Source organism: Leptidea sinapis, chromosome 16, assembly GCF_905404315.1.
Source record: "Leptidea sinapis chromosome 16, ilLepSina1.1, whole genome shotgun sequence".
In the NCBI taxonomy this organism is placed as follows: Eukaryota; Metazoa; Arthropoda; class Insecta; order Lepidoptera; family Pieridae; genus Leptidea; species Leptidea sinapis.
The window spans coordinates 6,177,273-6,201,842 of NC_066280.1; the positions used below are offsets into that span (position 1 = coordinate 6,177,273).

Here is a 24,570-nt window from a genome sequence, read left to right on the forward strand (position 1 = left end):
TTTTATTTTTTGAGTTTTTTATGTATTGATTATTTATGTGTCTCTTAGAGCAGTCAATACAAGACCGTAATATTTTGCTATATTTTTTTAACTTTATCTTACTTTCACGAGACTTTTATTTGTAGTGATTTAATCTCAACTGTCTTTTCTTAATACAAGCTACCTTAATACCTTTTGATATCCATTTATTATTGCCAACATAACTGGACATTTTCTTATTATATATGGGAAAGCAAAGATCGTATAACAGGCAGAAAAAATCATGAAAATTTTTGAAGGCTGTATTGGCATTTGACTCATTTATTACATCGATCCAATTTAGAGATTGTAAGTACATATTAAATTTATATATATTCTCTTGACAATAATCCCTAATTTTTATAGACCAATTTTTCGGTTTATTTATAAATATTTTCGGTAAACTTACTAGTTGGCATGATTCATGATCCGATAGAAAAAGTTTAATTACTTTGCCTTCTGCTGTAGGAATATTGGTCGCTATTATATCTAGGCAATCTTTGTTTTCGAGTTGGTTCCGTTATATTTATATTAATATTGAAATTACTTAATAGATTTTGAAATAATTTTGATATCTGATGTTCTTTTAATATATCAATGTTAAAGTCTCCGGCTTATATAATATTTTTATTATTATTTATGGTTAATTTATGGAGAAGTAGTTCTAATTTTTCAAAAAATAAAGTAATATTTGAGTTTGGTGTCCTGTATATACAAACAATGTAGCAATTTATCGCTCTTACTTCAACAGCACAACATTCAAATATTTTTTCGGTTGAGTATTCAGTACACTGATCGAAAATCTTATAATCTAGAGATTTCTCCAATAAAATACAACTACCTCCTCGTCTTTCATTCAATCTACAAAACGTCGAAACGACATCATAATTTTGCAGTATGAGATTAGATTCTTCTCCCCTTTTTATAAAAGTTTCAGTAAGACAAATGATACTTATATCTACTTCTATTTCAGACAACGCTAGCTCAATCCATTCTAGCTTATTTAAAACACCAGCAATGTTTTGGTGCAAGAGATACTTTTCCTTACATGGTTTATGGTCGAAAAAAATTAGCTTGTGTATTATTTTCTAGATTAATTGTTTGAGTCGCTTTTTTACAATAGTTTTTAACTGACAATATCGTTTTATCAACTTGTGTAGACATTTCTTTTTGGTTTCTAACGCTTCTATTTTTGTATTTTAGTTTATTTAACCAATCCTTGCATACCAAAAATTCCTTTTTATAATGCTGACTTTCTAATTCGTTGCTGATTTTGTTGCAAACTTTATTAATATAATTATTTTTAGCATTATAATATCCAGTATAATTTACATTTGAATTCAAATATTTACAATTTGGATATTGTTGACATATTTGTTTTAAATAGTTATTAATAAGAATTTCGTTAAGATGAGGATTTTTCACAATATTCAATATTATAATATCAGTACCTTTTAGGTAGCATAGGAGGGCAGCAGTCTCAGACATAAATACGAACGGATTTCTATCGTGTTCGCCTAGACTAAGAATGAATTGGTCCGTTTGGCAAGTTTTATTTTGTAACACGATTCGATTATATTTTCTGTACTGGCTGAAGGTTTTGTTTCTGCTGAGATTTCATATTTTGAAGTCAAATTAAACGTGGAGGCAGAGAGTCGAGAAGCCATACCCACACATTGTTTACCTACAAAGATAAATAAACGTTTTTTCTTTTTCGGTTCATTTTCCCCATGTTGCATGGATGTCAACACACTTTTTTAGGCTTGAAATGATTATCCTAGGGATTTACAATATCAAAATCAATCCTACGTTTAGCTTTTAAAGTTCTAAGTGATGAGAACTAATTAAGTATATTAAACATTTTAAAAAAGAAATAATTTTAATAACTTTGATCTTAATTGTTATATGAAATTAAACAATGTGAGTATATTATAAGTATTAAATTACAAAAATAAAAGTAAGAATTAATATGTAGTTAATTAGTTAACAATCTAACACAAACTATTATCTATTGTGGTCGTAATTTTTTATAAAACTTTCTTTTCCTTTTTGACCTACACGTGTCCTAATCTTGTTTTAAATTTTTCCACAACATGTTACGATTTCTATTTTCATCCAATATTTGCTTATATATCCAGTCGTAAATTTTGTACTTTGAACTTAATAGTTTTATGATTCTCTATATTTCTTTTAATGAAACAGTCTAATTGATTGAAGTCGTGATCTATCATCTGAAGATTATTTTCGGCCATATCCTTGTAGAGGCTATCATAATTTATTGCTTCATGTTTTATTTTCTTTTTGGGTTCAATTTTTAAATTCACAATAAATTTGTTTATGATCACATAAAGGTGAATCTATTATGGCTATATGAAAATCATGTTGAAGTCCCCAAAAATTATTGATCTTTTCTTTTGTTCCAGCTGCATTGAGTAAATTTCAAAAAAGTTTTCAATGTTAGTTGAGGGAGGCCTGTAAGCAAGTCCAATATTTAAGCAGCATTTTTCTAAAAATAAAAATATTTCCATCGACATACTTTTCCTCCGTAAGTCTATAACATAAATCATTGTGTACATATATTGACACTCCTCCACCAATGCAATCATTAAAGTCATCAAGTTATAAAGATGTGAGTAATTCGGGATTTGCAATATGTTTGCGTCAGCTTCCAATTTTATCCAGGTCTCCGTTAGTAATATCAAATGTATAGTATATTTAAAAGATTTAATGATGCATTTTAGTTCCTCTTTTTTACCTTACTTTAATAAACTTCTAACATTTGCATAATAAAATTTAAGTGAAAAGGATGTCATTAATACATTACCATAATCGTGAGTAATCTGGTAGGTTAGTGGTTCGCTTGTTGGTAGTTCCGATATCAGTTGCCGTTTTTTGAAATCATTTTTGTAATTTTTGGAATTCCATTCCAGTATTTAATACTTAAGTCTGTTTCACCACTTTGCTGGCGCTGAGTAAGCTCACCTTTCAGATTTTTTTTAAAGATTTTTGCTGTGATGGCGTTTGATCCCAAAAAATACGAATGTTTTTATCTTTCGTCAAAGTACGGTTACGTAATATATAGTTTGCAGGTTCTTGAGAGTCAAAACATAGCTTAATGTTTCGATTTCTACCTGGAATATGTTTACCTAATCGGAAAAATATTTTCGGTTTCGGGCAGTTGTCGTATATACTGGTAATTATTTTGGTAACCTCCTGCATATCATATTTGCATCTGTTTTGCGAATTCTTATCATTTAATTCACATATACCCGCAAGTATGCAGCCGAATGCAGCGATCATGTAGTTTTAAAGTGATGTTTTCAAGACTAAGCGGCAGCGGGTTTACTGAAGAAGATGGGTTGACAGCATTTTAGTATGAATTAAGGTCACTCTCGAGTTGAGTAATTTTAACCTTTATTGTTGAGTTTTGTAGTCTTATATTTTCCAATTCATTTCTTATTGTATGGTGTTCAGTAATTAAACTTTCCATTGCGTTTTTCATTTCTTGAATTTCCTGTTTGATTTCCGACATTTCTTGAAAGATTTTGTTATTATTTTTATTATGTTGCACACTACAGTCTTGGAATACTGATTGTATATCATTTCGTAATTTATTTAACTCTTCTACAAAAAATGCACCATAATCGTTTTTATGTTATTTCTTTCTTCTTTGGGTTATGTTGTCTTGCTCTCTGGCAGTCCCACATATCTCAAGAGCAGAATCGCTGCCGCTCATGGAATGAGAACTCATTATTAGATAGTGTCGGGCGAAACTGCTTAGTGAGATCAAAAATAAGATGTTGTCTCTTTTACCCGAGGGGGTGAAGAGAGCGCACAGCCACGGCCGACTTGTTCTGATTAATCGTAAGTGAAACGCACAGCACAGTCCAAAATTAACGTTTTGCACTATCACTTAGGATCGATTGTTAAGGAAGCAGTTGATTTTTAAAAATTATTATTTTTTTAATTTTGACGTAATTAGTTGTACACGTCTACTCATTACAGCATTAGTCACGTAACTTGTAAGTCAATGCCTAAATGTTTTAGAATTTAATATTAATATCTAACCGAAAGTAACATTCTTTATATTTCTATTAATGAATGTAAATAAGCTTACAATAAAATCTTTAAGTGATAAACCGTTAATGTTGTTTGTTTCAGCTATGGAACTAGTTGGCCCTAAAGGAAGGGTATTCATAAGTCTCTTGTTCAATACCATGTTTATACTCGGCGGAGTGTCAGTGACTACTCTATCCTGGTGGCTACAGAGCTGGCGATATCTTCTCCTCGTCATATACATACCAGCTCTCCCAGTTTTCTTCTATCTATGGTCTTTGACAGAGAGCTTCAGATGGTTGTTCAGCAAAGGCCAATTTGAGGAGGGCATCAACGTGCTCAAAAAATGTGAGAAATTTAACAAAGTTACTGTCCCTAAAGACCATTACGACCAAGTTGAGAAACAGGCAATGAAAAAAAGAGATGCTATGAATTATGAAATCTCAGTAACGAACCAGTCAGCTTTGAAACAAATATTCTCATCGGCGCTAATTTGGAAACGATTATTTATATGTTCATTTCTGTGGTCTTCATCGACTTTGGTATACTATGGCCTGTCTATCAACGCAATAGAATTGTCAGGAAATAGGTATTTGAATTATATTGTGGTGCTTCTGATTGAGGCCCCGGCGAATGTTTGCAAGTATATCTGTCTGGATCGATTTGGCAGGAAGAAGGTCATTGCTTCTGCGTTCGTTTTGACTGGGATCGTGTTGATCACGTATGGATTCGTGCCGAGTAAGTTTTATTAATGTATAATTCAACTTAGTACTCATATTCGGACAACATCTCTCTGTTTTTTATTCTTTCTATTGGATGGTATTTCTTTATCTGTTTATAATATTTAACAAAATCCTTATTTTCCAGGTGGTAATTGGTCGGAAGCATTCTACTTGAGTGGTAAATTCTTTATTACCCTCGCATATAATTCCCTCTACATTTTCGCGGCTGAAGTTTTTCCAACTAACTACAGGACAACTTTATTAGCAATGTGCTCTACAATTGGTAGGATTGGGTCTGTGCTAGCTCCGCAGACGCCGCTTTTGGTAAGTTTTAAGTATTGGCAAATGGGGCATAACAGTTTTTTGGAAATGTCTTTCCTTGTAATATTTTTTTCACAAGAAATCAAATGGAAATATCTGTCGATCGTCCAGGATATTCGCAGACAGGCCAGATTGAAGATGCACACATATCGGGTTAGATCAGGTATACCAAGCATAAGAGTGCTTCTATACCATGCAAGGGTTCAAGCCGTGTTCAGATATAAATAACGACAGCGAAAGAAAGATAGCGAATGAACGTGGCAGAGACTCATAAAAGGTTCGCCGATATTTTCGAAAAGACCAAATAAGGGAAATTCATGAATGGGTATGCCACCGAAGACATTCCTTTAATGGCCCGCCTCATGTAGGTATGAGTGTGGACACAGCGGCAAAACCCGTGTGATCTAGACGCTTGTGAATGGAGAAGCCCGAGTAGTACATCAATAGGTACTGTCACAAACCAATAATACTCAGCCTTACCCCTGAGACATTGAGGCGTGATTATGTTTATGTAGTGGCTCAAACCAATGAGATGAGGTGTGACTTTATCTTGTACATAAAAGGTAAAAATGTATTCAAAAGATATTCTAATAATAAAGGGCAACTGGAATATTATAACTTCTACGAAAACTTCCACGACAGATGGTAATTGCGCTTTGTTGTTTTAACTTTTAGCATGATATTTTCAATTAAATTGAAAAATATCTTTATTAACCAATAAAATATAAAATTATTAAAACTTTCGCGAGTCATTATTAAAATATTTTTTAATACGGCTTTACTCACGTTTTTGTCGGTGTCGGTACCGACTAGTTTGACCGACCAACTTGGAAACCTGTGTTACAAAACGCGTTTCGATATAAGACCCATAGTGCCGATGATCATGTAGTTTTCAGGTTTATTTGTGTAGTTAATCCCAGAAGTGAGGGTTATCACTTTAAAAACATAACAAATTGTTTAGATTAGCAATAGCGACATCTCAAGTCAAATTCCTAATATTGAAATATTGGGGTTGAGCAGATTTTCGACTGTAAAGTAGATCCTGTAGAACAAAGCATACGAGATTTTATAAACGATACGTCACTCGAACGGTTGGTTCAGTTGGAAAGAGCGTTCGCACGGAACGCGGGAGGTAGCTTGTTCGAGCGTTCCCGCGTCGTTCATAAATTTTGTTTTCAGTTTTATTTATGTAGATAATTTTATATTTTTTGTTATATTTCAGACAAAATACTTCGAATATTTACCAACACTCGTATTTGGTATCATGGCAGCTCTGTCCGGTCTGTGCGTCCTAACTTTACCAGAAACTAACAACCTCGAGCTACCAGACTCGCTGAAGGATGCGGAGGCACAAGACAAAGGATACGTTCCTAATATTAATAAAGTTACCGACAGTAAAACTACATTGTAATAATAATGTGATATTTGTATCTTAGTTGTGAATTTATTGAATGCAATCAGTTAGACACCAAATAGAGCAAACATCATTTTACACAGACTCTAGTGCCCATTGTCAATTTATGTGCTAACAGTGGCACTTGCGTAGGAAAGCGTCAAAATCCTTACAAACTAGTTATAGACATACAGAGTAACGTGTCTGATATGTGCAACAATTACGGTGTACATAGCTTTGCCAAAACACTTAAAAAATGCTATTACTAAATGTTTTTAAATTTTACAGTAACTAATAACAATAATATAAACTAAATTCTTAAATGCTCCCAAATCGTTTGTTTTATACTATATAAAGAGTCATGAAACACGTCCAACTCAATGCGACCATTTATTAAATTGTACTCCTCAAGAATGCGCTAGACCGGGGACTGTAAGCCGAGATTTAATCTACACGGTGGGGTATGGAAAATTTTAGATACCTTAGCTCTTGGATACTTGTAAGGGACCTTAATCGCAATACGACTGACTCACAATCATTATTCATAAATTTTGGTTACAAATTTAATTTGTATAATATTATTATGTATCCAAATATAATGTATATATGTAATCCAAAGACTGTCGGAATATTTTGCGAGTGTATATTTATAATATTATCTTAAGTAAATAGTATCTACATGTACAAAATATATACATAGTAAGATGCAGTTCATGTAGATATATTGACATACGTTTATAGTTTTAATCCGTTTTTCGAAATTCGAGTTTTCATCAGATCTCGACGTTTTAAGGTCGTAGGAAAGTTTCCTGACTACTCCCGCGATGTTCCGTACGTCTGTATGTATATGTACGTGTGTGTGCATGCATGTATGTAAACCTCTTATGACTTTTGAACGGTTCGACCGATTTCATCGCGCCCTTCGACAAGACTTGACCAAACTTAGATTTTGAATACAATTTGGGCCGATTCGGACTGGTAGATTTTAAGAAATCTCAAAAAAGTATGAAACATTTTTTATTATGTTTGTTTTTTGGAATAACTTTTAAACGGCTTTACCGATCGATTGAAAACTGTGTGAAAATCGGTTTATTCATCCAAAAGTAATTGCGATTTAAAAAAATTAAAATATTTGTTTTAATTTATAAATAATTTTTAAAGGTGGATGTGGCTTCACACTAATATTAAATAAATTTGATTTAGGTACTTACTACTTACATTAGTTTTTAAGTAAAACTTTACTAACAGAGATATGGATCTGATCCGATCAATATAATAAATGTTTTTATTTTATTTTAATTAAATTATTGTTCGATCGGAGATCTCTTGCCGGAGCAATATATCTATATAAACTCTTAAACGGTCAAACACAATGTAGTAATCTCTTACAGAATATTAACCTTGCTGTCCCATATTCATTCCCATGGTTTAAAATCAAGAGAATTTTTCAAGTTCTCTCTGTAAAAACCAACCTGGGAGTTCAGGCACCTCTCGCTCGCGAGTACAATAAGTTGAACGATACCAATTCAGAACTTGATATATTCGGTAATGGGCTGGTCACATTCGAAGAAAGTGTTGTTTAACACTTAGCTGGTTCTCAATCAGCATTAGTCAAATAAGTAGATTATCTTTTTTTTCGTTTCCATTATTTCGATTAATAAGTTAAATTTATAATTGATACTTTCATTTCTTATTTTGTTTTTATTGTTTAAATAGTATTAGATCTACTTTTCAGAAGTAATTGGGGAGATTTTTTTGTAATTTTTATATTCACCATAATAATTGTCCTTTACATTAAAACTACTAATTGTAAAATAAGATTAAGAAAATTGTATTGTATGATATGATGTGGTGTACTTTAATCAATTTATTTATAAATATTGTATACAATATTAATTTTGTTAATTATCTACAAGATTTCTTAACCAATGAGTTTTAATATAATAAAAATATTTTTTTTTAGTATTTTCTCATTATTCATTATTCGTAAAATGTTTATCGTTCGATACCCAACCAAAGGGAACGGAAAACATACTATAACCCGTTTGCGTTGTCCGTCCGCGTGTGTGTCAGCTGGCTGTATCTCGTGAACCTCGACAGAAAGACAGCTGACTTGTTACAGTAGGTGTGTGGTGTGTGGTGGATGGCGATAATAAAACCAAACACGTAAACAATTTGTTATTTTAAAGTGATATCCCTCACTACTGGGATTAATTATAAATATTATTAAGTTGAAACCAAAATTTATGAACGATGTGGGACTCGAACCCGCGACCTCTCGGGTTCTCTAAACAACTGATTACTGAGCCAACTGTTTGAGTGACGCTTGGATCGTAATTCTTGATACGTGTTGTTCAACTCTCAGGTTGTCGCTCCATCTACAGCATCTACTTTACACTTGAAAACCTGTTCAACCCCAATAATTGTCCCGCATCGTTCATAAATTTTGGTTACAAATTATTTATTGTATATCCAAGATGGTATCGAAATAACCGCCATGCAAAAAAAATAAATATTTAAAAAATTAATTAGGTATAAAAGTAGTTATATAATAATATCGGGTGGCCCGTGCGGACGTGTGCTCCGTAGGGGCGTTGATGGTGAGTTTGGTCATTGAAGGCCTTTGATCGGGTGTGACATAAAGGACCAAAACTGCCATCCTATGGGCTTCCCTAGAGATTGTGCAAATAAGTCACTAGCTTTTTGGCTGATCGGAGCATCAAGCTTGTTATTAATGTTGCTCCGACTTAAAATCCATATACGCTGCTGTCCTGCAAGGCTACGTGCTATCTACTATTCTGTTTCTTCTGTATATCCATGATATGCTGCAAATCTACAGTATTCATTGCTATGCAGACGACAGCACAGGGTATTCTTCCTACACCGGCCGTGCCAACATGACCCGGGAAAGCGTCGACGAGAACCGGAACAAACTTGTGTCTGAAATCGAGACTATGCTGTGCAAAGTGTCGCAATGGGGCCGACAAAATTTAGTCCAATTCAACCCCAAGAAGACATAAGTTTTTGGGTTCACCACTAAAAAGTCCCCTTCCTCCTATCCCCTCGAACTCCTCCCCCTCTAACTGCCACAGTCTGTATTGGCATACTTGGCGTCGATATATTGAGCGACGTTCAGTTCCGTGGTCACTTGGAAGAGAAGGCCAAACTGGCCTCTAAAAAGCTTGGTGTACTCAGTAAGGCGAGACAGTACTTCACTAAAAGCCTCCGCCTGCAACTTTATAAGGCGCAAATTCGGCCTCACATGGAGTACTGTTGTCACCTCTGGGCGGGTGCTCCCCAGTACCAGCTTCTTTCATTTGACCGCATACAACGAAGAGTGGCTCGAATCATCGACGATCAAGTCATCTCCGATCGGCTTGATTATTTGGCATTCCGTAGGGATGTGGTTCTCTTCGCATTTTCTACCGTATTTTTGTCACGGGGAGTGCTCAGAGGAGCTCTTCGGTTTGATTCCAGCGGCCGAATTCCACCACCGGACATTATGTACCAAAATACCTCTCATATCACGTTGACGTCTGATATTCCACAACTGCGCATTTTCTAAGAAATTTCTCGCCTCCAACAGCCACTTTGTTGAATCAATTACCGGCTGCTGTATTCCCAAACCGACACGACTTAGGTACCTTCAAGAATAGAGCAAACTCTCCCACCTTAAAGCCTGGCAACGCATCCCTTGACACGTGTTGTTGTGTATGTCCATGGGTGCCTTATATTACATTATGAAAAATGGTGTAGATCGATGCTTGTGTGAATCCGACTAGCACTTGATCACTTTTTTTTTTGGATAATATATTCATTCTGGACTTATCAATCAAAATGGTAACAGTAATAAAGTAGTTATTAATATATTGTATTATGTAGTAGGTATTATTATGGATCGTATTAGTAGAATAAATGAGAAAAAAGTCAGAAGACCAAATAAAATATTTATTGTTACTTACCAATAATAACTATTAAATTAATAATGCCAATTATCACCTATTAATTAAACACAGCGACACTATAGTGAACAGCAAGCTGACTGTATCTATCTCGCTCTATCTAGCGTGACGGATCAGCATTACTACCTACGAAAAAATGTGTATGCGGTGCGCCAAATGAAGTTTTCACTTCAATAATGATTATAAGACGAAAATGTGAGATTTTATTATATCGCCGAGACGGACTTTCGAGTGATAGTAAGTGATACGCCCTGCCCATAAGAATGCCACTGCATTGTTATCATTTTTCTAGTGGCACATGTACCACTGTGACTATTGCCGTGTATTGTGTTAATGGTTGTAACACGATATACATGCAGTAGGTAGGGGCGTGCGCACTATGTCGATATTTCACAATATATTGGTTCGCTGCAATTTTGATAAACGATTGTCTTGAAATTATATTTTTTGACTGCAACAAGTATTTTAATTCTTCGTCGTATTGTTGAGCCTTAGATATTTCTGTGTAATCGATTGGCGATTTTTTTGAGCCTTGGATGTTTTCAATTGATTTACAAAGCTGCTGTCTTATGAAATCCAGGTGTTGTAGGCGTCTAGGTGTATCGCTTCCACCGTGGTTTGTGATCAGTAAACACGGTCACTTCTGACCTTCTTTTATATACCTAAAATGTTTTATTGTCATGTATACATATAGAAGGTAGGTCCCGGTCATAAGCACTGTAACGCTGCTGAGCTTCACTGAATTTGCAGGAAAAGAAGGATAAGGTAAATCAATTCGGGAAAATATCTTCTTTCACGCCAGTAAGTATGTTAAATCGTGGATACGTGGAATTAATTACCTGGGTCTGATTTGGTGATAGCATTAAGACTGCGATAATCACCGCAGGGTCGTATTTCACCGTTCTTCTTAGCAACACCGTGAAGTGGACTGGTCCAACAACTCTTAGAAGGTCGACATATATTTGATGCATGTATTCGAACTCTTTCTTGACTTTTACATATTTTTGAAAGTCAATTCAAGTCAAATACACACACTTCTGCGAGGAGGTTCAAGCGCGTGCGAATACAGGGGGGTCCCGTCGTCTCAATGTAGTGCATAACATTATGTTTGGGGATATCTTTGTACTAGAAAGGTTTAGTTATATTGGGATAAATTGACAGTATATCGTATTATGGGTTAGTGATCTGTATTATTCTGATATTGTCATGATTACACTTTACCATAGACCCAATAACATTTAGACTCGTTATAAAATCGACAAGTCTTCGACCGTTCACATCCACTAAGAGTTTGTGATGATTCAAAAAATTGGCACCAAGGATCGGATGTTTTATGTCGGCCAGTATAAAGTTCTACGCGGGAGGTCGTCTTAATTTTAAATTTGTGTTTAGTACCATAAGTGCGTATTTCACTTCCATTTGTGGCATAATGTTTATAACTATCACTTGCACTATTTCTATACGCTTTTTTTTCGGCTGGCAAAAAAAAAACGTTTGCTCCCGAGTCCACCAAAAAACGTAGACCACTGTTGAAGTCAGTCGCCGCTGACTGCTGCTCTATGGAGAAATCGCGCATGATACTAACAAATATCGTCGGCGCTCCTCGACTTATGTCGTATCATATGACGGCCACGGGATTTTAATCGATAGCGATTGTGAATATTATAATTTCGTTTTTTGTGTTGAAATCTTTGTATGTTCTGCAATATCATCATTTGTAAAGGCACCTGACCCACTTGTGCTTGCAACACAAGCGTGAGATCTATCCTGTGAGATACGACTTAGGGACCTTCAAGAAAAATTCATACTCGCATCTCTTGACACCGTATATTTGAAAAAAAAAAAAACTTTTATAATACTGTCCCAGCCACTGTTCAGGCATAAATGTTTTATGAAATTGGTGTTCATCGTTTTATGTAAAGTAAATAAAATTAAAAAAACCGCAAAGAAAATAATGCTGGCATAATTTCTGGCGCCACTTCTTCTCTCTCAGATAGCCATACTCCCATAGTCTGGGATTAGATTATGATTATTTTGTGGCAATAACAATGACAGTACAATATTGTATATTTAATTTTTTAATAATTTTGTTTTTCATACATGTGTCTATCTTATATTATGAAAAAAAAATCTTTTCTAATACTGTCCCAGCCACTGTTCAGGCATAAATATTTTATTAAATTGGTGTTTTACGTTTTATGTAAAGTAAATAAAATTAAAAAAAAACGCAAAGAAACCTTAACACTTTAAGTGCAATAAATTATATTGTAACCCGAGCCGTGACGTCATGCAACGACCTCGAAAGCGCTTGTGAAGAGCGCCATTTTGTTGTCAGAGCGCTCGCCAGGTGAGGGATTATCAGCTGGCGTTGATGATTTGCTACTAACCTCCGCTACATGCAAAGGCCTTGTATTTTCCATAGTTTTGTCTGCAATAGCAGGTAAATTTTCCAAATCCATTACATCAGTGACGGCAAGGACAGAGCGTACTGCAGCCGGTAAATGACCTTGTGACATAATACTCAGCGTTTCATCGGGAATTTTTGTCCTGGCCAAAGCTCGCATGCATCTCAAGAGTTGAGATGGTTTCTCATCGCCAAGGTAAATTTCACTCAAAAGTTTTTGGAGTTGACAATTTTCTGATTCTTCCTACACTGCTAACAATCTTGACTTTATGTTGTCATATTTCTTCGTTTGAGGCTGATGAAGTAATGTGTTGCTAACTTATTGAGTAACGTCTTTTCCCATCTTCGTGACGACTAAGTTGAACCTCGCTTCGTCGCTTAGTTTTTGGGGTGTTAATATGGCTTCAAATTGCACAAACCATAAACGAGCTTGATCGCACCTAAATTCCGTAATTCTTGATGAAGAAACTGGGTTACTTCCCGTACTTGTACCAGCGTATCTCATCGGTTGCCTCGGATACAATACTCTAGAAAGTAGAAACCAGACGGGCTCTTGACCAATCAACCCCCTTACTTAAAGGAAGCTGGGGCTTAAAAGATGCCCCTGATATTCATAATGAGCTGATTCGATTGTATACACCTGACAATTATAGTCGTAGCAGAAATCACCATCTTCTGACGGTACCCGCGTGTCGCACGGCACCCGTGCCGCGAGTCTTGAAATTGTTTAATCGCCTCATAGAAGCCCGCCCTGATTGTGATCTATTTACTAACAGACTTGAGGTGTTGGTGCAGTTGCTGCTCCAACTTTGTGAGTCCTCACATAATAGTGTCTAGCAATAGCAATGTACTTGAGTCTTGTTACCGTTTTAATGAAAATAAATAAATAATACCGCCATTGTAAAATACTCTTTTTGATTGAACGAGTGGCCGTTGAGTTTCTTGTATGTTCTTCTCACGAACTCAACTTTTTACGGTAAATTCAGTAATTTAAAAGAAATATTTGTAGTAACGATAACGGCTTTATGAAATCTCAAAGGAGACGGGGATTTCTGGGCCAAAATGTAATAAGTTGAGTCAAAATATACAAAATTAGCCTAATTCACAATCTAGAAAATAAGAAATCTTAAAATTAAGTTTTCACTATCTTAAAATTCACGATTAAAATGGGATATCGATTACTATAATCGATTAATGTGAATGAGTTTATACAATTTAACCCAAAACCACTTGCACCAGATGATTGATTCAGTAAAAGTACCTTAGTGAAAAAATACATTATAATTAACATAACATAATGTCTTTTGTTAAAAAAGTTAAATATCAACTTAATATTACAAAGAAATCGATCGAAGAAAAAGTCGATTCTGTATCTCGTTTTGTATTTTTTATCTGTCCTGACAGTGACAGCCACAGAATTGTCTATAACGTCAATTGTCAATCACACGTTACATAGGTCGCGATTTGTCATTTGAGTGTTTCCCGTTGTTTTATTGATCCTTTCCCCTTCTTTCTATTTGACTTCTGATATTGCAAAACTCGTAGAATCATTATCATACAACAAAATAACAATGGCATTTCAAAAATCAGCTGTTTTAATATAGGTTGTTGCCCATATATTGCATAACCTCAATTTAACAAAACCTTTATCTCAGCTTTCAGATTGCCAAAAATCCTTAAATTTTCAGTGATGCTTTTTTAATTTATATTTATTCTATTTATTGACATTAATTTCATCCTTTTACATCTTGGCCGAATAATGTATGAAAGGGTATCCGTCTACTTTAATCCTAAAATATCTAAATTTTCTAACTTTCTTTTGCTACTTTCAAATGAAATCAGTTAAAACTTGTGTAGGTACTCCGAACAGACAATTGATAATGCTACATATATAGTGGTAGTACAACTAGTCTAAGAAGCTATTTATCTGTGTAATGGATCATGGAATACTGTTTTCTCTAAAGTCCAAATCTACAGCTATAACACGTTAATTACAACAATTTATCCTGTCAACAATGTAATAATCATAAACGTGGCATTTGCAATGCGAAACACAATTCCACAATCCGCTATTAATATCCAACGTGGCTTTACCCCGAAATGCATAATTCGATGCCCTGTGCACTGCTTTGCGTCTTCGTACGATTTACGGCGGACATATTGGTTCGATGACAGCTGTGACGAATGGTGATGTTATTAAGCTTTGTTAATTCCGGTGAGTTATACGCTATTACCTCTGTCCCCTACGTCTGATGGAACATTAGATATCTAGCTCAAGTTATAAATTATATTATCTTTAATAAAGGTTTTCATAACTTTGCAAAATCGTTTATTTTTCTACATATAAAAACTGTAAAGGAAAAGGGGGTCACACTCACAGATCGTTTCGATTTTCTTTTAATTTTTGAAATTTTGTCCAAATTTTAAAATTTAATAAGTCTTGATACAATAATGTTTTTACAATTTTCAAAGCGGTGGATGTCTTCTCTTCCCAAGGCTCATTTTTTTGGGTAGGAAGGTGTAGTCCAGCAAACGCAGATCCACGACCTCGTGGAAACGTAAAACTTGTTTTTTTGGATTTTTCTTCGTAAAAAACTGCGGGAAAAAATTCAAAACTTACACAGCAGGATAGAACTCGTTGTGGTGCATCATGGAACACTAAGAAACCAGCACCTTACAGCGCTTGTTTGAGCAGCGTTATTTATTAACATTTTAACTTTTTCACTTTTAGCACATTTTATCACTTTGTACTTTCAAAATTGTATTTTAGAAATGGGGACACACCTTATAGAGCGTACGATTACGCACATTTTGATTCATTTGTATATTGTTGAAACTTCTAAGAATTATTAAAACTTTTAATATAGAAATATAATAGAACTAGATTTTGGCTAGCTAGTAAATATGCCATTAGTAAGTTAGTTTTGAGCTGTAACCTTTTTTAGGGATCGGATGAATAATGGCTGACTTCAATATTTCTGTGACTATGCCTTTTAAGTACGAGAAGGCACTAAAATGAACGCGTTAAAAATCCCACATAATATTTAAGAAGACGTAAGAAACACAACGTGTAACTTTTTTATATTCAAATTGTACTAGATTCAGATAATGTATAATGTTATAATAGTTAATGAAAAATCCCTATCCTAAAGTTTAATTTCGTTTGTAAAGTCATTTATATTTTAGTACATCTTTAATGATGATAAGTAGATTTCTCCCTTAGCTTCCTGAAATGTACGTTCCAGGTTGCTCTTGAGTCTAGTCGTTACGAATTCCACCTCCTCCCTCGACGCGCGTGTTAGTACAACTCGCTGGTTACGAACTCGGCGGACGCCATCGACCGTTGCTTCGGTTTTGGTGATATCTACTGCAGTTCGTACTTTGTTCGGAACGTTTTCACTCGTATCAGATGTTGAAGTGCTACTGACAATTAACGACAAATTAATAACAATTGCTTTCATTGGCGACGACATGTTTATATATTAATTAATTGTGCACTGTTATCAATGACGTTCTATACATTTAGACAGTGCACCTCATACAAAATCAAAGCCGAAAAAGGCACATGCCCCAAATGACATCGTAATAACCTTCGACTGCATATCTATACATTTCTGCGTTTACACCAGTTGTTTAAAATTTTATTGGTCAATAGGCAGAAATGTAAATACTATTTCAGTTTCAGATGCGTATTTTGAATTTAGAACCCGATTTGACAGTGACATCAGTGGGGTAGCAGTTAGGTATTTTTTTTAAACCCAGACGAAAAAGATGGTTGCTATAAGTTTCACGTTCGTCAGTCTGTCCCTATATTCCGTTCAAGAACTGTTCAGTCGGAGGTTTTTACGTTTTTAACCAAAAATGACACGAACATTATAAAGGGAAATGTTTGTATTTTTATTTATTTGCTTGTGTTTACATTTGTTACTTCTTTAGGTTCTAAAGGCATTTGGATTTAATATGTTAATTTAACATTTAAATGTCACCCAAACCGAAGCGCAAGGGTCCGCCCAGGCTGCGTCAGGCCCAGGGGCCAAACAAGAAGCCAGAGGCCTTCATTCCGGCCCCTCCGCCCAAGACGATGACGCCTGGGATAAGTCATCTATCAAGGAGACAGCACCAGCGCCTACCACGGCCCCCGCGCCCCTCCGGCCCCCGCTGGCGTCCAGCCCGGCGCCGTCGGTCCCGCGACCGAGGCCACCGGCGCCCGCGTCCGCGTCATCAGGCAACCTAGGCGGCACCGCCATTGCCTTCATGTTCGAGCTGTCGGAGCAGTTCGACATAGATGAAATCACGGCCCTGGCGAACAGGCTCGGGACTGTCCGGGACGACCCGCAGTCGCTCCTGCAACTTATGGCAGACAACGCCAAAGTATTCCGCGCCATCTCCGATATAAGGAGAAAATTTAAAAACATTCGCGATGCATAACAACATAAGCGGACGGGTCAAACCACATACGCTCCGTATAGCGTATTTTAACCCTCAAGTAGACTTGGTGAAGGAGTTCGCAAACGAACATCAATTAGACCTATTCTTAGTGTAAGAGACATTTCTAGAACCACGTAAACGCGATCCGCGTATCGCTAATTATAACTTAGTCAGGAATGATCGCACCACCCGCATGGGTGGTACCCTCATTTATTTTAAAAGGTCTCTACACTGTATACCTATCGATCCTCCGGTCCTCACTAACATCGAGGCCTCTACCATCCGAGTCAGTATGGCGAATCACCAGGCGATCACTGTTATCTCAGATTATCTTCCGCCTAACAAACAAATATTACACACAGATATCGAAGCATTACTCGGCCACGGAACCGCAGCCATAGTGGGCGGCGATCTTAACGCGTAACACTCCAGCTGGAACAGTAGAGCCAAAAATAGAAACGGAATTTTATTAGATTCTCTTACAGACACGCTGAACTTTTCAGTAATAGCACCTGACGAACCAACACGATATCCGGATATCGTCGTGCACCGACCCGACATATTAGACGTTGCGTTACTTAAAAACGTAACGCTCAATATAAATTCAATCGAAGTTTTTCACGAATTAGAGTCAGACCACCGGCCCGTCGTCCTAAATCTAGGCCCACCGGTTAACTTTCGACCACCGACGAAAACAGTGATCGTCTGGCTACGGCTGGAAGAGAGTCAGGGACTTACTCACGCAGAAGCACAGAGCTACTAGAGTTTACGATAGGTATCCGTCGGTCGAGAATAGGTGCTACCTCCGCTACCTACAGCGGGTGGTACGGGAACGGGAACGTATCGCGGAACTCCGCGGCGAACGTTGGGACCGCTAGCCTGGCAACCTTTAGCCATCACAAGTGAATTTCTGGAAGCTGCCTTGCGCGTTCAAACAGGAGCCGCCCACTGTCATGCCTCCTTTGGATAGACCGGGACTGCAGCATGCAGAGAACAAATTTGGGATAATATTTGAAATTCACGATGGCCGCTGCGCAAATTTATGATTTCAACAATATGGATATCGTATCCGAGGTTCTCGAGGGTGCAGCGAACGAATTTGGTATAATTTTTGAAAACCACGCCACGTTAAATTTTGATTTCAACAATATGTGTATCGTATCTGAAGTTCTCAAAGGTGCAGAGAACGATGGCATTCCCCCGATAGTGCTGCGGACATGTGCACCGGAACTGGCGCCGGTCCTTACCCGTCTTTTTCGGCTCTCCTGCTCATCAGGCGAGTCCCAAAATTATGGACGGCGGCTTTAGTGCACCCGATCCCTAAGAAAGGTGTACGCTCGGATCCGTCCAACTACCGCCCCATTGCCATTAAAAAATAATGTAAATAACGAAACAAAAATATAACACGGTTGAAAAGAACATAAAAGTTACACAATGTTATCAGAAATAAGTATAAGTAAATTTGTCATTAAATGTCTTTATCTAATGGAACGAGTCATCATGGGGGAAGTGGCTTTATCTAGACTTAACACAGATTGTCTAATTTCACTTGACACATTTTGTACATTTGGGACACTCGAATACACTTTTTTATTTGCAACATTCACAATCACATCACTAAGACTCTGCTGGGCCCCCGTGCCAGCGGCGGCGGTGGAGGCGTTGGCCGTGTCCCGCTTTCCGTGAGGTACCTCCCCGCCCGCCAGCTGACGTCTCCGTCGAAGCCATCGGAATACGATGAAACCGCCGGTGATAACAATCAAACCAACGATGCTATAGCCCAGACTATAGTGATGAATGTCATGTACTCTCAATTCGCTATTAGATTGTTCTTTTAGCTCTGATAGCTGCGTCCTCAAAGCTTTCCATTAAGTTCTTCATCATCAAATCATTTCCATAAGGTTCTTCTTTCGGGATGTTTATAGAAGAAGTGTTGATGATATTATTCAAAACGGAGAGTTTCGGTGTTTCCAGCCTTTGGTTAATATTTAATTTGTTGTAATAATAGTTATGTGAATATATTGTAAAATCATTACCCTTCAAAGTGCACACAGGGCCTAATCGAATGACTCCGCTGCCTATCAGTACTTGTGATGTAATCCCAGATGGACAAATTAATCGGATAATGCACTGTTCGCAACAGGTGAATAGCCATTCATTATCAGCGTGTAACTTGGTCCAGCTCTCTTTGCAATTGGAGACCTCCAACTTACATAGCGGTAGGTCAGCACCGCCGTCCACTATGTTCACGTCACAGATAGATTGTTTTATCTTTGTATTATAAATAGGCCTGTGAAGGAAGCATAAAACTTTTTCTGTTGATAAGTGTCGACACGCCTGAAGATCTAATTCTGATAAAAACACAAGTGAATCCTTATGGATATTAGAACCAATGTAAGGATATTTTGAAATTAATTGATAATATCTTTCACTTTTCTTCTTAGGAATGCTAATTATCTTGTCAAGTTCAAAATTTCGTTGTTTAAAATTGGTACTTTTACTTCAGCAATAAGGCATTTTTCCGTAATTCTCGCAGCAACCCTCAGTAGCTTATACAGTGGTAAGATATTTGAGCCGTCTGTCGGTAGCACGAGATCTCCTTGTAATTGACCCGATATTATATTCATTTAATTTTTCAACTGTTCTGGTGATAAAAAATTTGTACTGGTATGGCCTTGATTTATATCGGTTAGTGTACTCATAAGAGATTCTTGAATATGTCTAAGGTTGGATATGATTATGTGGGCAGCCAACGACGAGAAAGTGATATAGGTAGAACGCGATGAATACTGACTAACTTGATATACCTCGGCAGCCATGTCTTTAATATGACCTTCGATGAGAGAAAATTGCTTTTGCATAAGACTCTCGTGTCTTTTCAAAATATTATACTCTGCCTCCACTATTATAGTCTGATTGCGTAATAGAGTTTGTAAATGGTTCTCGTTTTGCTTGATGCGCTCAATGTCTAGCTGATACTGGTTGGCAAATCTTTCATCTAGGACGCCAAATAAAGAATTAGCAACGTAACCAACACCATGATTTAAACCTCTCTTTTGTCTCCTGCTTAATTGATTTTGCAATAGCTGATTATAATGTTCTATCTCACTAAGCTGATGTTCCAGTTGTAATGTGATTGGTTGATAATCCTTGGATGAACCACTCTCTTGTATGTGTGTGACATATTTTTTAATGTTGTCCAAACTTTGCCAATATGTAGTCATATTATAATATATAACAAGACTCCATTCGTCTCTGATATGTTGCAGCTCCGCAATTTTATCATAGTATATACTTTGATTAGTATTTATAGGCGTGATGATTAAATTTTCCTGTTTTTGTTGTAACATCGGTGATAAAAATAATGATAAAAACATAAAAATAGTGATAAGAAAATTCTTTAAATTGATACAATGACGAGATCTCATACGGTGTGGCTCCGGAGTTGATGAATTTTGTTGGCTGGTAGACGCTGATGTCTGGTCTTCTACTTCTTGTGACACTAAAGGTACTAATTTGACCACCGCCCTTTTTATGATATTATTTTTAGTTTTCAATGAAACAACTCTGACTTTGCCGTCTCCACCCGGGTGTAACTTTTGCACCCGGCCCATAGCCCATTTACCCGGAGGTAAGTTTTCATTCTTTATTAAAACAACGTCATCAATATTAATGTTTTTCCCTGCTGTTTTCCATTTGGATCTTATCTGTAGTTGTTGCAAATAATCTGAAGACCAATACTTCCAAAATTGCTTGTTGATAGACTGGACAAGTTGCCATTTCTTTGATAAACACATGGATTCAGGTTCTGTTTGAGGTTTGGTAAGTATTGGACCACCAATCAAAAAATGACTCGGTGTTAAAACGGGATCTTCTGGGTTCTCGGTCAATGCGCAGAGTGGTCTCGAGTTCAGGCAGGCCTCAACTTGGTGTAAAAGAGTAGTAAACTGCTCGAAAGTTAGTTTCTGTTCACCTATAACTCGTTTGATATGGAACTTCAAGCTTTTTACAGCAGCTTCCCACAAGCCCCCAGCATGATGATGAGAAGGAGCATTAAAGTGCCACTCTATTTTCATTTCCGCAATATTTTCAAATAAAATCCTGGTTTATAACAGCCTTTATTTCTTGATATTCCTTTTTTAAAAGCTTGCTAGCGCCTTTAAAGTTGGTTCCGTTATCACTATAGACGTGAGACGGTACTCCACGTCGTGAGCAAAATCTTCGAAAGGCAGCAAGAAATGATTGCGTGCTCAAATCAGATACTAACACCAGGTGTACAGCTTTCGTTGATAGACACACAAAAACTGCAATATATCCTTTGGTAGAACGTACGCCTCGTCCTTTATTCATTTTCAGGTCTACATGCCCAGTGAAGTCAACGCCGCTATGCGTGAAAGGCCATTGTTTTGATACCCGACGAGACGTTAGTCCTCGTCCTGTAATTGCTTCACTACACTCACTCACACACGGACTGACTGACGGACTGACATACACCACTTACACAATCACAAACACACTCCACAAACAGACACAAACATACATGCACACAAACATTTACACTACGTACATACATACAAACACACATACATACAATCATAAACACATACATACACACTTACATACATTACACAAAACATCACCACACTCGCCGGCGAGTGTGTTCTTATCACCTTTTCATCTTTCATCTTCATTTCATCTTCATTTTCATTCTCTCTCCTTCCCACAAGCACACAGCCGGTCTGAGGTTCGAGTCTCCTTAGGAGACGCCCCGCGACTGTTGTTGCGTAGTCTTTGCGGCCTCCACGGCCCACGTTCTACTTCGCTGTGAAAGCCAGGGCTGCTAACAGCACAGAGGAGGTTTTAGTCGTTATGGGGTGTCCGCTTACCCGGACACTCGAGTCCGACATATTACGCCCCGTTCCGGGGCGTAAATACGTAACCGTATTTCCTCCTCTCAAAAAAAAAATCGTGAAACGTCTAGAAGGAACTACTCTAGGCTGTGGTAGGTCTGCCATTACTGGTTGATACTTATGCTGACTAAATCGACGACATCTAACACACCGCCGTAATTCTTTCTTTACTGTAGACATTCCTCTAATTATCCAATATGTGTTTCTAATATAAGCAAGTGTAAGCCGTGCTCCACCGTGTAAAGTTGTGATATGTGCCTGATATATGATAAGAGATGTAAATCTGCTATGACTATTTAATATGATAGGGTGCTTCGCCGACCAACTGATATGGGAATCCTTTAAACGACCCCCAACTCTTAATAGTCCCTTTTCAACAATAAAAGGATTCAAATTGGCTAGCTTGCTATTTTTATTAACATGACCTTTTGCACTGATACCTGACTTATCTTCGGAAAAATCTATCGATTGAATTGTTTTGATTATTATATTATAAGAATGTTGGATTTCAAGTGGTAACAAGAAATTTGATGCGTCGGATTGGTTTCGACTCCGAGCGATGAAACGCAACACCCATGCTATTGTTCTAACAACAAATGTTACAGATCTGTTATTATTAATTAGTTCATTTATAAATTGTGTATGATCACTACATAAGGCAGTGTTCACACTGCGAGCGATATTTTTTATTTCTAGATCAGGCTCTGCATATGAGGGTTTGGGAATTTTGTGAGAATCGAAAGTAGTAATCCATTGTGGCCCTTCCCACCACAAACGAAAATCTGACAATTTCTTAACCGTAACCCCTCTTGTGGCACAATCTACTGGGTGCGTTTCTGATTGTACATAATTCCAGTTCGACGATGGTATAATTTCTTTAACTTGTTGCACTCTGTTAGCAACAAATTTCTTCCATCGTGATTGCTCGCCATGGAACCACCCCAAAACAATCATGGAATCAGTCCACGCGTGAACGTAAATATTTTTGCTTGGCAGAGTGCTCATAATTTTATTTATAAGTTGTGATAACAGAAGTGCGCCTAATAATTCAAGCCGCGGAAGCGATACTTTTTTGCTTAGAGGCGCTAACTTAGTTTTAGCAGCTATCAATCGCGATGTGCGCTCACCCTTATTATTTGTTGCGACACACAACAACACACAGTACAAGCGTATGCTTTTGCTGATGCATCGCTGAATCCATGTAAATGATACTTATGTTGAATGTTACCTAAGTAACGTGGAATATTGATATGATTCATATTTTTTAAATCATTGCGTAATTCAGTCCATTCTTGAATGATTTTAGAAGGTAAAATTTTCATCCCACGACTCCACTGTGGCTCATGCTTTTTGGAATAATAACTTAGCCTTGATCGATACAGGTGATATCCAACCGATCGGGTCGAACAACTTCGAAATATCTGATAATAATTCCCGTTTGGTATGATTTTTAGGCTCCGATTCAAATTTATAATCATAGGTAAACTTGTCAGACTATGGGTTCCATTTAAGACCTAAGGTTTTTCGTGATTCTGAGCTACGAAATTCATATGGATTATTTAACTGATCGCTTTTTTTTTTTTTTTTTGAGAGGAGGAAATACTGTTACGTAATACCTCCTCTGTGCTGTTAGCAGCCCTGGCTTTCACAGCGAAGTAGGACGTGGGCCGTGGAGGCCGCAAAGACTACGCAACACCAGTCGCGGGGCTTCTCCTAAGGAGACTCGAACCTCAGACCGGCTGTGTGCTTGTGGGAAGGAGAGAGAATGAAAATGAAAATGAAGATGAAATGAAGATGAAAAGATGGGAAGAACACACTCGGCGGCGAGTGTGGTGATGTTTAGTGTAATGTATGTAAGTGTGTGTGTATATGTTTATGATTGTATGTATGTATGTTTGTATGTGTGTAAGAAGCGTAAATGTTAGTGTGCATGTATGTTTGTGTTTGTGTCTGTTTGTGGAGTGTGTTTGTGATTGTGTAAGTGGTGTATGTCAGTCCGTCAGTCAGTCCGTGTGTGAGTGAGTGTAGTGAAACGATCACAGGACGAGGACTAACGTCTCGTCGGGTATCAAAACAATGTGTGGTGTATCTAGGGTGCGGGCCGCTGGCCATCATCAGAGTGACGAGTGCCAGTGGTTTGCGGTGGATGACCGCGCCTACGCCTGCGAAGGCGGTGTGTGCGTGTCTGTGTCGGTGTTTGTGTGGGTGTCGCGTTCGCGATGGTGATGTCGTCATCCGGGTCTACCGTTACGTGTCTGGGACGTCTTATTGGGTTGAGACTATGGTGAAGGGGGGTGTACCCGCATGCCTTCCTAACCAAGATGTTGGGATGGTTAGGCGCCTTGTCAAAGGAGCG

General features: G+C 37.3%; 1 protein-coding gene across 1 annotated transcript in view; it reads left to right on the top strand.

Moving 5' to 3' along the window:
- The window catches only part of LOC126968804 (organic cation transporter protein-like), a 49,949-nt gene extending 41,474 nt beyond the window's left edge, over positions 1-8,475 (top strand). Inside the window, exons 4-6 of the mRNA XM_050813918.1 lie at positions 4,180-4,812; positions 4,942-5,120; positions 6,340-8,475. Of these exons, the coding sequence (XP_050669875.1) occupies positions 4,180-4,812; positions 4,942-5,120; positions 6,340-6,528 (1,001 nt within the window). The 3' untranslated portion in view covers positions 6,529-8,475. The remainder of the gene's footprint in view (positions 1-4,179; positions 4,813-4,941; positions 5,121-6,339) is intronic.
- The last annotated feature ends 16,095 nt before the right edge of the window (positions 8,476-24,570 follow it).